General features: G+C 36.7%; 1 protein-coding gene across 2 annotated transcripts in view; it reads left to right on the top strand.

The window, feature by feature from the left end:
- The window catches only part of NRIP1 (nuclear receptor interacting protein 1), a 103363-nt gene extending 90491 nt beyond the window's left edge, over positions 1-12872 (top strand). Inside the window, exons 1-2 of one of the 2 annotated variants that reach the window (XM_042458095.1) lie at positions 1109-1765; positions 5017-12872. In XM_042458095.1, coding sequence (XP_042314029.1) covers positions 5367-8876 — 3510 coding nt within the window. In that variant the 5' untranslated portion in view covers positions 1109-1765; positions 5017-5366 and the 3' untranslated portion in view covers positions 8877-12872. Of the gene's footprint in view, positions 1-1108; positions 1766-5016 lie in introns of those variants that run through there. The other variant, XM_042458094.1, reaches the window with a different exon arrangement.
- The last annotated feature ends 3322 nt before the right edge of the window (positions 12873-16194 follow it).

The following is a 16194-nucleotide window of genomic DNA, read 5'->3' as shown; positions in this document are numbered from 1 at the left end:
CTAACAGCAGCCATATAGTAGATTTCTAAGCATGCCTGATCCTTACAAGAAAGTCTAGATAGGACTTGTTCCCAGGGAAGTTTACATAGGATTTCTGCATCATAATTCGTAATAATAACAATAATAAAATGAGTGAAGGTGATCAGTCTTCTAAGTATACATCACTGCATATTCTCTTCTCAAATAGTTACCAGACAAGCAATAATTTTCTATTACCAGTGCTTGTGATGAAACTATCACTGAGTTTGATCCAAAATGTGTTTAGCACAATGCCTTTTTTGTTTTCATACCAGGCAATGTGTTAAAGAAAGGTGTGTCAAGAGATATATGAAGAAAGTGCTAACATCATTTTGCAATAAGGCGCGTGTAAACATGAGCTGGAATGTGGGACAAGTTATTTTTATGTAGAGAGATTCTTCTTAAATCTCAGAAGAATGTGAAATAAGAGATGATGAAGCAGATTCATATTTTACCTTGCATGTTTTTTGTTTAATATTTATTACATTTTATCATTTTCTGTGTGTTTTGTCAAGTGCCTTCAAGTCGTTTCTGACTTATAGTTACCCTAAGGTCATGGGGTTTTCTTGGGAAAAGTTATTCAGAGGAAGTTTGCCTTATTCAGAGGACGTTTGCCATTGACTTCCCCTGAGGCTGAGAGCATGTTACTTGTCCAAAGTAACCCAGTGGATTTGATGGCTGAGCCAGGATTCAGACCCTGGTATCCAGAGTTGTAGTCCAAAACTGAAACATTACACCATGCTAGCTTTCTTTCTGTATGTATACTAGTCATAAATAACAATACTAGCGTTTAGCTTTTGTTCACTACTAAAATTCTTTATTTCTACTTTATTTCTGGAAACAAAAGTGCAAGTGAAACAATGCTCAAAAATCGTGCACAAAAGAAAATAATATATATGAAATGGCAAAAAGCATGCATTAATGCAGCCAATCCTCTGTATCCACGGATTCTGCATCCACGAATTCAACCACCTGTGGCTTGAATAAAACAACAACAACTAACTGTATTATATAAAGGACACCATTTTAATATGCCATTGTATATAATGGAACTTTAGCATCCATGGAGTTTGGTATCCATGGGAAATCCTGGAACCAAACCCCAGCCAATACTAAGGGCCCACTGTATGTGTGTGTTAGCCATTCCATATAGTAAGCAACTGTCTGTGTAAGCAATCTAACATTTATAGAAATAACACTAAAGCAGTAGCATTTTTTATTAAGCACTCCAAATTTTGGTGTGGGGTTTTAGGAGTTCAGAAACATCTTGATGGCCACAGTTGTTCATCTCTGGTGTTGTCCTTTCTGATGCAACCATTACAAGCCATATACATGGTCAGTATATCTATATTTGAAATTTTCTACAAAGTTCTCCTGGCGAGGCAAACCGTTTTTCTATTTAAAAATGGCTTGCTTGTTCAGCCTGCTTAATCACATGTAGGGACTAAATTAAAATCTGTCCTTCTGCACATTGGTTACATTCTTCTTATTTATTTATCTACAGCAGTGGTTTTCAAATGGTGGGGTGGGACCCCTGGGAGGAGCATAAGATTTGCTCAAGGGGGGAAGCGTGAGACTTGGAGGCCCCGATTCCTGCCCCCTCCTTTTCCCAAACTTTTTAATGTGTAAAATTTACACATGTATTGAGTTAATTGATGCAATTCATTTTCATTTGTCCAGTAAATGATTCAAGAGTTCCTGGTTCAGAAATTTCTTAAATTGGATTCTAAATAAAATCTTGAAGAAGGTGGGTAAGAATACACATAGTCAAAAATGCTTTTGGCTTTTCTCCTGATAACTGTCTTTTTAGCATCTTTAGACATATCTCTTGTTTCATCTGAAAAATTTAAAAAGACTGAAAACTGTTAGCATGCTAATTTTATTATGCCTGAGGAGATGTACACATACAGTGAGCCCTTGGTATCCTCTGAGGTTTGCTTCCAGGACATCCCATGGATACCAAAATCCATGGATGCTCAAATCCCATTAAATACAGTTGCATAGTACAATGATGCCCCTTATATAAAATGCCAAAATCAAGCTTTGCTTTTTGGAATTTTTTCAATTTTTTTCAAATTGTCGATGCTTAAATCTTTGGATAAAAACATCCGTAGATATGGAGGGTTGTCTGTATACATAGTTGTCTGTATACATAGCAAGAATCACAGCAAAAATTTAAATATAAAATAATTTAATAGGTCCCATTTTACTGATACTGTATCTATTCAGTTTGTCCAGTTAACATGTATGGTGCTTTTTCATTATGTTACTAATGAAAGAACTCATCTAATGGGGGGAGGGGGTGGAATCTCTACACAAAAATTAATGTGAATTGTGCTGAATTATAGTCACTGCCATGATTGTTATTAGTTCTGGTTTATTTTGATTTTAAGGTCTTTTTAAAGTTTTATTTTCTTACTCATGCGCATAACTATTGCCAGCATTCATAATATTTTGAGTCCCTAGAGCAACATCCAGCATCAGTTAAGTGAGAAAAATGGGCCATTTTTGTGCATGTATACCTATAAATGCACATACACACACACACAAACATACATTCTGCCAAACACATGTGGTTCAGTATAGAGGAATGGGGAGGTTCCAAGTGCCTACTAGCAACTAGTGATCACTAGAGGATAATGACAGAAGTAAAGTCCCTCCTGTCTCACAGCAGTAATCACTGGGACCAGTGTTTCTGTGCTAGTAAGTAGAAGCTAAGAAACTGCCTTTTCCCCTCCCAGCTCATCGGACCTGCAAGGAAAGGTCAATAGACTTTTGCTGATTTGGAGGGCTTCATAGCAAGTGCTCAAAAACTGCATGCAATCTCAGGGTTGCAAGTTGTGTTATGATTAAGTAAGTGATGTTTCTATGCTAAAATATAAGTAGTTAGATTTTCTTACAATCTGTTTTGCTGTAGCATGAGGAGATCCTCATTATGTCAATCTCCTGTTTCTTAATGCTTCAAAATGCCACTCTAAAAAGAGAATATGTCAGTTCTGTTCTGGCTACATATGTGTTCAAGTTATTAAATTTTATAAGGATACATAAAACGCGCGCGCACGCACACACACACAATAAGAGATAGTCAGGTCTGTAAAAATGTACAATGTAGCAGAAATGATCAATGAAATCACTCATCATTACATCATTGGGAAATGAGTAGCAATTTTTATATCCTGTACATAATAAAATGGGACCATCATAAATCTATTGCTCTTGGTCACAATTTAAGAACCCATATTGTTAATCATGTAATGAATGGATCGTACACACTTGCTGAGAGTAATCTTAAATGAAAATGTATGACCACTATTATATAAATTTCTGGCCATTGTAGTCTGGTTGTTTTAGCAACTCTTGGTGCTGAACAGCAGAAGCATGGTTTTCAAAAGATGAGTATCCCTTTCAGACACTGTCTGTGAATTTGTTAGATGTTCACCATTTTTTGGTATCAGAAGGAATGTCTGTACTCTTTCATGGAACTTTGCAGGCCAGTATCATGACTTGTGTCTTGTTTCCTCTGTGAAATGATTGACAGTATTTGGATTGTTTAAATATTTGGGGAATTAGTGTTTAGGCATGACACACATCAGTCTTCTGTGTTAGCAGATTAAATAGGATGCCCAGTTTTAAAATGGTATATTAAATCATTTTTACAGAATATTTCAAAAATTGAGCGCTAATGTATCAGATCTAAGCGGTGCAAATATAGCAATAAAAATACATGTAGAATACACACACACACAATTTTTGAAATCTGGAGGCATAATCAAGATATGAATATGCATAGTACTTGTTACTGTTCCTCAGAACCTTCTGTTGTCAGAATCTTGTTGGTGCACTATGCTAGAAGACACAGTAGTAGTGAAGGAAGGAACACAAAATCTGATGGCTCCAAACAGTCTGTTTATTAAGTTATTTCCTTCATGGTTGCAGTGATCAGGACCTTTTTCCTCCCATGCATCTGCCAGTACAAGTTGCGTCTCCCCTATCTGGAATTTCAAAATGTGAAATATTCAAAAAACCAAAACTTTTTCATGGGTGGCTGACATAGTGATGTGTTTGCTTTCTGATTGTGCAGTGTAAATAAACTTTGTTTCATGCACAAAAATATTTAAAATATTGTGTACAAAATTACCTTCAGGGTATGTGTATAATGTGTATATGAAACATATATTAATTTTGTGTTTAGACTTGGGTTTTATCTCCAAGATATCTCACTATGTATGGATATGCAAATACAGATATTCCAAAATCCTAAATCCAAAATGGTAAATACTTATGGTTGCAAGCATTTTGAATAAAGGAGACTCAACTTGTATAGTTATGCTGGCGAAGTGAACCAACAATAGTTGGTACATGTACCAGCACCAGGTTAACTGCATTTTAGATTAGTGCTAGGTAAATTTCATCTGCTTCTATTATTGAAAGACTTGATTAAATAGAATTAATACATTGACTGTCTGGTGAACTGCTGCCATGGGGTGCATAAGAAAATTTCTCTTTCTGCTTCCAGTATTACTTTTCCAAAATACATAGAGAGATGAATTTGGGGTGTGTATTTGGTTCTAATCACTGTTCAAGATAGGGATTTTTTTCATTACAGACTATTCTGTAATTGTCATTTAGCTTGCTTGCTTGCTTGCTTATTTATTTATTTATTTATTTATTTATTTATTTATTTATTATGGTATTTAAAGTGTTACAGAGCAAGGACAAGAAATGTTACCTGAATGTTACCTCAATTCACATCACCACCTATATTGCCTAAGGTATATGAGAGTTGCAGTTGAACCATGTCTGGTGGGGGGGGGGGGTCACATAAATTTCCACCTGTGATGTAGAGGAAAAGAAAATGTAGGGTAAGAACAGAGTTCAGGAAGATTTAGGCAGAAATAATTTTATATGCCACTTGTAAATGTACCTCTTTTTTGTTTTCTTGAATACAACTTTATCTATGCTGTACTTGGCTGATACTTTTTTCTTCTTATTTCATAGGCGTCAAACATGTCTAACATGATGAGAAAAAACTGAAAAAAGGAATGCTCAGTTGCAGAAGAATGTGGAATGCTATGAAGATTTTTATTCTAGAACTATATTTTAAATAGTCTTTCTGGATCCCCTACATAAATGCATATGTATATTACTGCAGAGATGGCTAAAAATGGAACTTTGGATATTCCACAATTGTTTGATGGCAAAACCATCCAAGAACTTTCACACCTGTTTTGCATCAGTTTCTGTAGAATGCTATAATGCTTTCTTATTAAGCTGAATCTGCTCATCTTCAGCAAATTAGACCTTAAAAGTGAATAAAAAAGGAACCTCTGTGGATACTTTTATTGAACATGACTCATGGAGAAGAGCTTGTCTCTGAGATGCACCAGGATTCTGTTGTTCTAACTTACCTAGAAGGATTACTAATGCATCAAGCAGCAGGAGGTTCGGGTTCGGTGGTTGACAAAAAGCCTGTTGGGCCTGATGCAGAGGATCAAAATTGCAAGGTTTCTGGAAATACATCTCCCAGCTGTCAGAGAGATGGTCCAGTTTCTAACACAAATACATATCGAGGTTCGGGCATGCTGCATCACAAAAAAGCAAGGCTGTTACAGTCTTCTGAAGACTGGAATGCTGCAAAGAGAAGACGGTTGTCTGATTCTATTGTGGATTTAAATGGGAAAAAAGAAGCTTTGTTAGCTGGAATGGTTGAAAATGTGCCTAAAGGCAAACAGGATAGCACGTTATTGGCCTCTTTGCTTCAGTCATTCAGCTCTAGGCTGCAGAGTGTTGCATTGTCACAACAGATTAGACAGAGCCTAAAGGAACAAGGATATTCCCTCAGCCATGATTCTCTGCAAGTTGAGAAAGACTTACGGTGCTATGGTGTTGCATCCAGTCACTTGAAGACACTACTGAAGAAGAGCAAAGCAAAAGATGAAAAGGAGGAGACAGGTCTGCCTGAGCTGACAGCAAATCTGGTTAAAGATCGTTTTGTAGAATCTTCACATAAAGCACAGGGTGGTGGCCCAAAGGTGATGAGTGAGTCACTATCTTGTGCTGCAAGATTACAAGCTGTTGCAAGCATGGTAGAGAAAAGGTCTAGTCCTGCTACATCTCCTAAACCCAGTGTGGCCTGTAGTCAGCTTGCTCTCCTTCTTTCAAGTGAAGCACACTTGCAGCAATACTCCAGGGAACATGCTCTTAAAGCACAAAATGCAAGTCAGATTGCAAGTGAAAGACTTGCTGCTATGGCAAGGTTAAAAGAAAGTGTCCCAAAAGATGTTGCCGATTTCAAACTGTCAAAAGGAATGGAAAGCCATTTGAATGGTCAGGTAAGATCTTCAACCAAATCAGTACCCAACAAAAGCAATATGACACATTTTCAGAGTCCTGTAAGCATAGTCCATTCACCTCCCAGAAGCATAAACTACAAAGCAACTGTGGAGAGAAATCATTTTAAACCACCTACCAACAGTAGTTTACTGTTGCATCTCCTTAAAAATCACAATGCTACTAAGCAGATTAAGGGGTATGAACATAATGATAGATCAAGTATTTTTGAGGAGGGTAGTACACCAACTACTGTTGATGAGTATTCTGACAACAACCCAAGTTTTACAGAAGATGACAGCAGTGATGATGAAAGTTCTCATTCTAATTGTCTTCCCATAGATCTGTCTTTCAAACAGAAAACAAATACTTCAGATTCTGCACCACCATCCTCACTGGACAACTTAACACAATCCTTGCTTCATAACTGGGAGTCAAAAGTGCCATGTCTAGAAAATATAGAAGAGAAAGATCCATCTAAAAGTGAAAAACTAAATCCGCATCAGAAAGTAACTTTACTTCAGTTATTACTTGGCCATAAAAATGAAGACAGTGTAGAGAAACTTCCAGAAACTGAAGGAACATTGATTACAGCTGATGTGGCAAAATTTAATTTACCAACAGGTAACAGAACTCCTGTGACAGAGTGCACTACCACAAGCCGAATTACTCCAATAAGCACTCCCCCTTTGCTAGCCTCTACAAAAGCAGATTCACCCATCAACCTTTCACATCATTCTCCTTTACTGATGAAACATAATTCCCCACCATACACTTGCATCATACAACCTGAGAGAGTAACAAATCCAGCTTCTAAACACTTGATAGATCTTACAGTACAGAAAGAACTTCAAGGAAGTAAGCAGAACCGAAAAGAAAAGGTGCAAGCATCTTCATCTTTTAGTGCAAGTAAACTTTTGCAGAACTTAGCTCAATGTGGGATGCAATCTTCCATGTCCATGGATGAGCAAAGGCAAGCAGGCAAACAAGTGATGACTCTAACCGCAGAGAAACCAATAGGCCTGATAGATGGTCTAAATAGCTCCCTGCTTGCTAACTCATCAGGTACACTTGAAGAAAACAAAATACTCAGTAATCAGCCTCTTCCAGAACAAAAATTTCCTAGTTCAGAAATCCAGAATCTGCTGGAGAGGCGCACTGTCCTCCAACTGCTTCTGGGAACCTCCAATAAAAGTATGAGTGAAACAAAAGAGATAATGCTTTCAAAAGAGGAGAGTTTACAAGACCCAGCAGAAAAGACTTTGAATGAACAAATATTAACTGTAAAAATAAAATCTGAACCTTCTGAGGAAGCAAATGCCCTTCAGAATCCAAATGCACAACAAATAAGGGGCAATGTTGGTAAGAAATTTCATGGAATAGCTCGTTTACTAGAAAGAAATGCATCTACTTCTCCATCATCAGAAGAACCTAATTCTAGCTCTATGTCACCTCAAGATTTTTCTTTTTCGAAAAACGGTCTATTGAGTCGACTGCTTAGACAGAATCAAGATTGCTACTCTACAGACAATCTTGACAGAAATCACAGAAATGATGAACAAAGATTTGTGGAATCAAAAAGTCACAGCACCATCCCAAAGAAGAGAAAGCTTCATTGTGAACCTTGTGAAGCTCCTTTAAAAATGGTAAAATGTAACAGAAGTAACATATCTGATATTGCAAACAATCATAAGTCTTCTGCAGATGTGTTGTATGGGACAAGCCTTAAACAGAATGAATTGAAATTTAGCAGAACTGATCTTGAATTAAAATATTCTTCAGATCATGGTCCAAATAATGAAAGTGAAACTAAGAGTTGGTCTAGAGAAAGCAAAGGATTTAATGTGTTGAAACAATTGCTCCTGTCAGAAAACTGTGAAAGAGACATGTCTCAACATAGGAATAATTCAGCAGTAATTGATGGTAAAAAGAAAGCAAACAAAAACAACATAACAAATAATAACACAGGTGAATCCAGTATTTCTTCAGTGCATACACTTGTGGGGAATCCTGGGCAACAAACCAATTGTTTGGATCACCAAACATTTCAGTATTCAGTTGCAATGAAGAGTCCTGCCAGTTCTCCCTTCACTGATCAGCTGGGAGGCACAGTCTCATCAAATCCTGAATGTGACCAGTATAGTGTTTGCCCTGTCCCTAGTGAAAGAGGGCCCATAAAATGGGTAATCACAGATTCGGACAAAAATGAACATGGCAGAGATTCCCCAAGACTGACCAAAACTAACCCAATATTATATTATATGTTACAGAAGGGGGGCAGTTCTGTTAATATTCAGGAAGCACATGGCAAAGATGCTTGGAGTGATAAATCATTTACAGAAAATTCATCAGCTGTCATATTCAAGAAAGAGTTATCACCTGTTGCAGAATATAAAATACCATTTCATACTGTGAGAAATGCATACAGTAACCATTCAAATAATAAGATGTCCCTTCAACACAATGTGAATGGAGATGTATATGGACTCTTAGAAAAAGTGTTAACAATAAAAAAAGAACCAGAGTGACTTATAGTCATATAAAGTGTTTACAGTCAGGTTGAAATCCTTACTTTTAAAAATAGTGTTGTATAAATCTAGCATGATTTGAGAAACGCATGGTGTAAGTGAAACATGGTTTTGTTTGATGAACTTTGTTGCTAATATTTAAAATACATGTTGCTTTTTTCCCTTTTCATTTTTTCTCCTTCCCTTTTTGACTTTACAAGAAATTTATCACAATTTTATTGTTCATTGTATAATCTGTAACTGGAGATGTAGGTCACTCTTGCACATATTTTTCTGGTGTAGTAAATGCTGCCAGTATTCCTTTTACACTGGGCATAAATGTAAAGAATTTGGTCAGTGTGTTCAAGCTTCCGGATATATTTCCAAATCATGCAAATGATGGACCACAGACCTCCTAATGTGTCATGAGTATGGTTTGTAAACATGGGAGAGAATTGAACCATCTTTAAAAAATAGGATTGATATAGGAATAACCACAGAGGCAGGAACAACTACACTAGGAAATTACATACAAAGAGGATCTTATTTGGAACTACTGGTATTACGCATGTAATGCAATGTAATATTCAGCCTACACTGATGACAAGAGTGTTTTGCACCATTTTATCTTGCTATGTAATATATTTTACTTTTTACAAAATTCTGGGCACTGGGGCAGTATAATTTTGTGTTTCTCAGAAATTTATGAAATGTGAAGATTTTTTTTACACACACACACACACACATATATGGATCACTCAGACCAAGGCATTTGTTTCTTGTGTTTGTAATCTCTATAGGTGTTAACTAGAGAATTGGACAGAAAGGAACTTTATAGTGCTTCCAAATGGCTTTTAATTATGTTTTGATATCTGGGAGAACCATAGGTAGTATCACTTTTCTCTAGTTGCATTTGTAAAATGCCTTCCCTAAACACTCACTTGGAATAAATATAAAACAAGGTGATAATATTACATTTTTATAATACTGAGTTTACAAGTACAGTCAGTTTAAAAACAATTTTTGTTCACATTCCTGTGTTTGTTCTAGTGAACACAGTCAAGTCATCCCATGAAATTTAATACATGAGGATAATCATGATTTTCCAGAACTACTACTGATTTGTGTTTAAAGGGAGGGGGGACAAAGAATAAATGGTCATTTCTCATCAATCCATGCATGTTTACAATAGGAGCACTAATAAAGAATGGGAAATTATTTATGTTGCTGACATGGTGATGCAATTGTAAAAGCATCAGCTAGTCTGTAAACTTATGATTAATTTATTTGCCTTTACCATACCAGACTTAAGTGGAGTATTATAAAATGAAAAGGTGGAATGAGTGGAATGACAGTGTTAAACTGGAATGCATGTAATAAAAATATAATTATTAGTTGTGACATTCACCTCTCTCTCTCTCTCTCTCTCTTTCTTTTCAAACACACACATATACCATTGTGCTTTCACATTGTTGGCTAGTCTTGTCATAGGTGAAAAGACCTACCAAGGAATTTCACTAATCTTATCAAAATTACTTTTACCACCATCAAAACTCTTAGAAATTATTGCTCAGCGTAGCACATTTTGAATTTGATTTGAGTTTTATTTTAAATAATACTCTGTCTACTGCAATAAATTGAAACATATGTAGCATTCTGATTCAGAATTATTGAATTGAACTGTGAAATTCTGTGTGGTGGTTGTGAACCAGTAACTATGAAAATATAACATAGAAAGGACCATGCTTCTATATTTATTTTTTAAAAATCTGGTGCAAATTGGCATAAAAATTGGTCAAACCGTTTTTATTACAATCCATAGTCATTCCACTCTTATTCCACATGGAACCCTCGGTTGTACTTATACATGTATTAATTTCATGACAAATGTTTGTTACCTTATACATTTTCAACATAATCATAGAGTTTGGATTTCTATATTTTAAACATAATAAAATTGTTCAGTGGATTGTAGCCCATTCATCAGAGAAAGCAAAGAGATAATCCCATGGTGAATATGGTCATATATTTCCCATTAGGTGTTCCCTGTACAAATATTTAAGTGCTCACAGACAAAACAAAAAAGTTATTGCATATTAATGTACCACATAACCAGTTTTTGACAGCAGGATTGACAGCAGTTGGTGTATGCTAGTCTAAACAATTTCCTTAATTGACACACAAAAAATTCAGAATTGAATAGCAAGTAAGAAGGTTTTACATATATCTAAATCTGCTGCCTTAACCATGTGGCTAGTAAAACCCAGCCAAGGAATTTAGGATGAGCAAAACTGTAATCTGACAGCTCTGAATACCAAGCACCAATATACCAGGTGCTCATTCATGCTACAGAATAACAGTGCTTTTATTTCACTCTGTCTGCCACAACCCCATCCTATGCGATCCTGTGATTTCAAGCTATAAAAGTATATTTAGAATATATTTAGAATTCTCAGCTAGAGAACAAGAGTGCCTCACCAAACTACAGGTTCTAGAATGCAATCACAACAATTTAAAATGGAATAATGAAGCTATAATTCTGTTGTTAGAATGGGCCCTGGTAAAGTATCCAGGTAATGTGCTGCAGAATCAGAGTATACATGATAGTAGCTTGTCCCTGTGGTTAGACCTAGATTTGTCTCAATACATGAAGTTGAAGGGAAAGGGGGTTAGACCAAAAGGTATATAGAACTGCACTTACCACCAATCTCTGATTTCTCCTAGTGTTTTTCCCCTTTAACATGTGCTTTCCTCTGGCATTTAAGTCAGCTGAGAAGAGGGGAAATCTTAAGCTGAGGATTTAAGAAGAAAGCACAATGGGTCTTATGTCTAAGGAGACATGCATTGAATTAGGCTGTGCATCTGGAAACCTATGCACACTTCCCAAGAATAAATGCTCTTGAATTCACTGGAGTTTCTTCTGAGTAAATGTGTTCAGGATTACTGTAAAAGACCATTTAATGCATCTTTTGAAGATAGAACATAAAAGTTTGAATGGAAAATCAGCCATGTGTTTACTTCTTAAACAATATATTTTTTACAAAATATAGATTATAAAGTATTTAAGTTACATTTTTTGAAGATACATAATTTGATTTCCCCACCAAACATCAGTCAGATGTGATAAAGCTGTCATTTATGACAGTAAAATATTACCAGTTTATTCTCTACTGCATTTTAGTAGAGTAAGCTGACTAGTTATATTTTATATATATATATGTAATGTATGTATGTATGTATATGTATACATTTGTAAATATATAGACTTGTTACACATACATGTTGAAATCAGTTTTTAAAACAAGTGATGTAAATAGTGGTTTCTTTAATGAAAAGTACATAATTTTGTATTCTATATAATGCAAAGGAATAAACATTTTAATCTTTTTGTTATGTATATTCTATGTATTAAATGTAAATATGATCACATAGATTTAAATTTTTTGCATGTGTGTATACAGTTGCAAGTCTGGAAGAATGTATAAAAACATTTTATTTAAAATTGTAATTACCTGGTGCATGACAAATGCATGGGGGACCCTGTGCATCTCTGCAATGGCAAAAAATGTCTTAAGTCAAACGAGATGTTTATCAAACACAACTGTATTCTGTTTCTGGACATGACTTCTGCTGTGGTATTTTAGCTCTGTGAAAGAATGTGCTTCAAATTAAAGGGTCTGGGGGGAAAAACAGCTTTTTTACAAAAACAAATAGCACCTCCTTTCTGCCAGCCACAAACATCAACTTTTTGATTCCATTTCAGACTTCTGAGATTCTATTCTAATATTGTCATACAGTGTAATATCAGTTTTCATTGCCATAAATAAGAATTCTGGGGTTTATGCAATCTTTTTGTTGTGGAGTTTTCACTAATTTAATGGTTGTCATTTTTATTAGAAAATGATTTATTCATGTGATGTCACAAAACTGTACATACTGCAGTGTGAAGGTTTTTTTTAATTCTTTCAGTGTTTACTTCCTGCAGAAAATTTGAATAAATGAGAAAAATGCATTGAATTACTAGTTTTAATCTGTTTATTGTGCCTCTTTCTATTTGCAGTCCAAATGCTATGTTTGTTCAAAAGTCCTCTTGACTGTGACAGATCAACCAGCCATCTTTTTTGTTTAAAGAGAACTGTGTGTGGTTGTGAATACATAGAGGGACACAGTGACTCTGTGCAGTACCTGGTGGTGAGGAGCACACAAACAACTCATAATGAAATGGGATCTACAAATTGTCTGAACTGGACCTGAGGTTAAGTTTACTTGACACTGTGATTCTTTCAATGGTGGCTGATCTTTCTTTATCTTTCTGTGAATGGTTGGGACAAGTTCAAACCCTGCTCTTCAGTTCCAGAACAATATATTCTTAAATGTGATTAACAGATTCACTATGTAATCTACTGCATATTTGCCTTGAATTAAATTGTTAGTCCCAATTTAAGTACACTCACTGGATCAATGGGGTTTACTCAAGTGTTGGTTCACCATTCAGCAGTCAAGTCAATGGATCTACTTGGGACAATCTGTAGAATTAAGGAGCCATTCATGTTCAGTAAAAGTACAATGTCTGTTTCTCCATTTATCTTGAATCTGGGTAAATGATTTCAGTGATGTCATCATGGGGATAGATGGACAGGGTCTAGAAAAGCTTAGGCCAGTGGTGGTGAACCTATGGCACGCGTGTCACAGGTGGCACTCAGAGCCCTCTCTGTGGGCACATGCTCTGTCATCCCACCACAGAGTTCACCAAAGTTTGTTACTAGAAAGCCAGAGGAATGTGGCACTTGGTGATAAATAAGTGGGTTTTGGGTTGCAGTTTGGGCACTCAGTCTGTAAAAGGCTGGCCATCACTGGCTTAGGCTGTAATAAAATTGGTCAACTATTGAAAGTTCCACAAGACTGAAGTCGAAGGCTTTCATGGCCACCATCCATAGTTTTTTGTAGGTTTTTCAGGCTGTGTGGCCATGTTCTAGAAGAAGATGCCAGCCACAGATGCTGGTGAAATGTCAGGAATAAACTCTTCCAGAACATGGCCACATAGCCCAAAAAACTATGCCACAAGACTGTTTTTGCCCCAACAGACTAAATTACAGTCCCTCCAAAAGTCAGTGAAAGATTACATATTCTACCTATTAGAATATGTTTTTCTTCTACTTATCTGTGAGAGAACGTTTGCAGTAATTTTTCTTGGTTTTCACTATTTTATACTGACCAGATAATTACTGGCTCAGCAATTAGAGAAGCCAGTGTAGTAGTTTAGGTGTTGGAGACCAGGGTTCAAATCCCTGCCCAGTCTTGGAATCCCACTGGGTGACCTTGGGCAAGTCACACACTCTCAGACTCGCAAGATTTCTCTGAAGAAATCTTGCCAAGAAATCCCTTGATAGAGTTGCCATATATCAGAAATGACTTGAAGGCATACAACAACAAGGCAATTGCACAGAATCCCCACCAGACAAGATCAGAGAATCATCTGGCCATCTCCCCATAGCCAGATATGAAATGGCTATGTCAGTGCTGGGATCTGCTGGGATCCTACAGAGGTCTGACTATTAATGTAAAGAGTTTGAGTCTTGGCATGGGGATGTAGCCAGAGACTCCTCTCCTTATGACAGAGAAAGTGGGGGCTTCAGAGAATACTGCTGTAAGTCTGGGATGGGTGTTGTTGCTGCAGAGGAAGATACCAGTCTCCACACCACCAACAAAAGACAAATGCAAAGAAAATGTGCATATGATCCACAGAATCATAGAGTTGGAAGAGACTACAAGGGCCATCCAGTCCAATCCTCTGCCATGCAGAAATACTAATAAAAACACTCTCAATAGTTGGCCATCCAACCTCTATTTAAAGACCTCCAAGGAAGGACTCCACCACCCTCCAAGGGAGTGTGTTCTACTGTCAAACAGCTCTTGCTGTCAGGAAGTTCTTCATCATGTTCCGCTGGAATCTCTTTTTCCTATAGTTTGCATCTATTGCTCCAGATCCTATTCTCTGCAGCAGTATAAAAGAAGCTTGTTTCAACCTCAAATATTTAAACAGGGCCATCATATCACCTCTTAACCATCTCTTCTCCAGGCCAAACATACCTCCCTAAGTCTCTCCTCATAGGGCATGGTTTCCAGACCCCTCACCATTGTCCTCTGGACAGTTCAGCCTCTGTGAGGCTACCCTCTGGACACTTCAGCTGCTGTAAGATATGTTAGTCTAACTCAATGATTTCCAAACTCTGTCCCTCCAGGTGTTTTTAACTTCAACTTCCAGAAGCCTCAGCCATCTTATCCAGTGTGCTGGCATTCTGAGAGTTGAAGTCCAAAATGCCTGGAAGGCCAGAGTTTGGAAATCTCTGGTTCATATGGTAGTCTGGCTGATTATATATATATAGCATGCATGCATGCATGTATGCATGCAATTTATGTTTTCATTCTCCAGTAGCTGGAGTGTTTTGAATGGGTACAGATAAATCACTAATTTGAAGTGCAGAATAGCAAAAAGTGATAAAACCATTCATCATAAAACAGCAGCAAAGGGCAAAAAAAAAAAAAAAAAGGACTACATAAAACCAAAGAAAAACCAGCTTCAGATAAAACCAAAGATCTAAAACCACTAAGAACAGTTCCTGAAGTCAGAAAAAAGGTCTCCACCTAGCTCTGAAAACTATAACAGATAAGGGTGAGAATTTGGTTTGCTTTCTTTTTCATAAGGAAAAAGGGGCATTTTGCTCACCCTTGATCATACTACAGCAGTGTGCTTAGCTCTTTACCTTTTTACTCATTGTTCAACTAAGCCTAAGGTGTTGAACTGGCTCTGGAAAATAAGAACTTGAAAGCCCCACTGACCCTCATATCTATTTTGTCTTTTATTATTGAGCATGGAAATATGAAAAGAGGGATGCTAGTTATTTTTCTCCAAAACTGGTGTTGATTTTTGAAGGAATGTAGGCCAAAAGCACATCAGTAAATCTTCAGAAAATTCCATAGAAGGTCAGCAAACTAGGGAAATAAGCTTGTTTTACTGTAGGTTTTTTTAAATAGATCCAATGAACCACTAGACATGGGTCCAAAACAAACTACAGAAATAATCCAGTTTAAGACCGCTCTAACTGCCTTGGCTCAATGCTAGGGAATCCTGGGACCTGTAGTTTTGTGAGAAATTTAGCATTCTCTATCAAAGAGTCCTTGTGCCACAATAAACTACAATTCCCAGGATCCCCTAGCACTGAGCCAGGGCAGTTAAAGCAGTCTCAAACTGGATTATTTCTACAGTGGGTTTTGGAGCTGAGTTTCCCTTCAAAACTATGTTCCTATTTTTTTCCCCAATGAGTTCCAATTTTAAATA

This window comes from Sceloporus undulatus, chromosome 3, assembly GCF_019175285.1.
Source record: "Sceloporus undulatus isolate JIND9_A2432 ecotype Alabama chromosome 3, SceUnd_v1.1, whole genome shotgun sequence".
In the NCBI taxonomy this organism is placed as follows: domain Eukaryota; kingdom Metazoa; phylum Chordata; class Lepidosauria; order Squamata; family Phrynosomatidae; genus Sceloporus; species Sceloporus undulatus.
The sequence above is the reverse complement of the archived record's forward strand: the minus strand, read 5'-3'. Positions and strand labels throughout refer to the sequence as shown.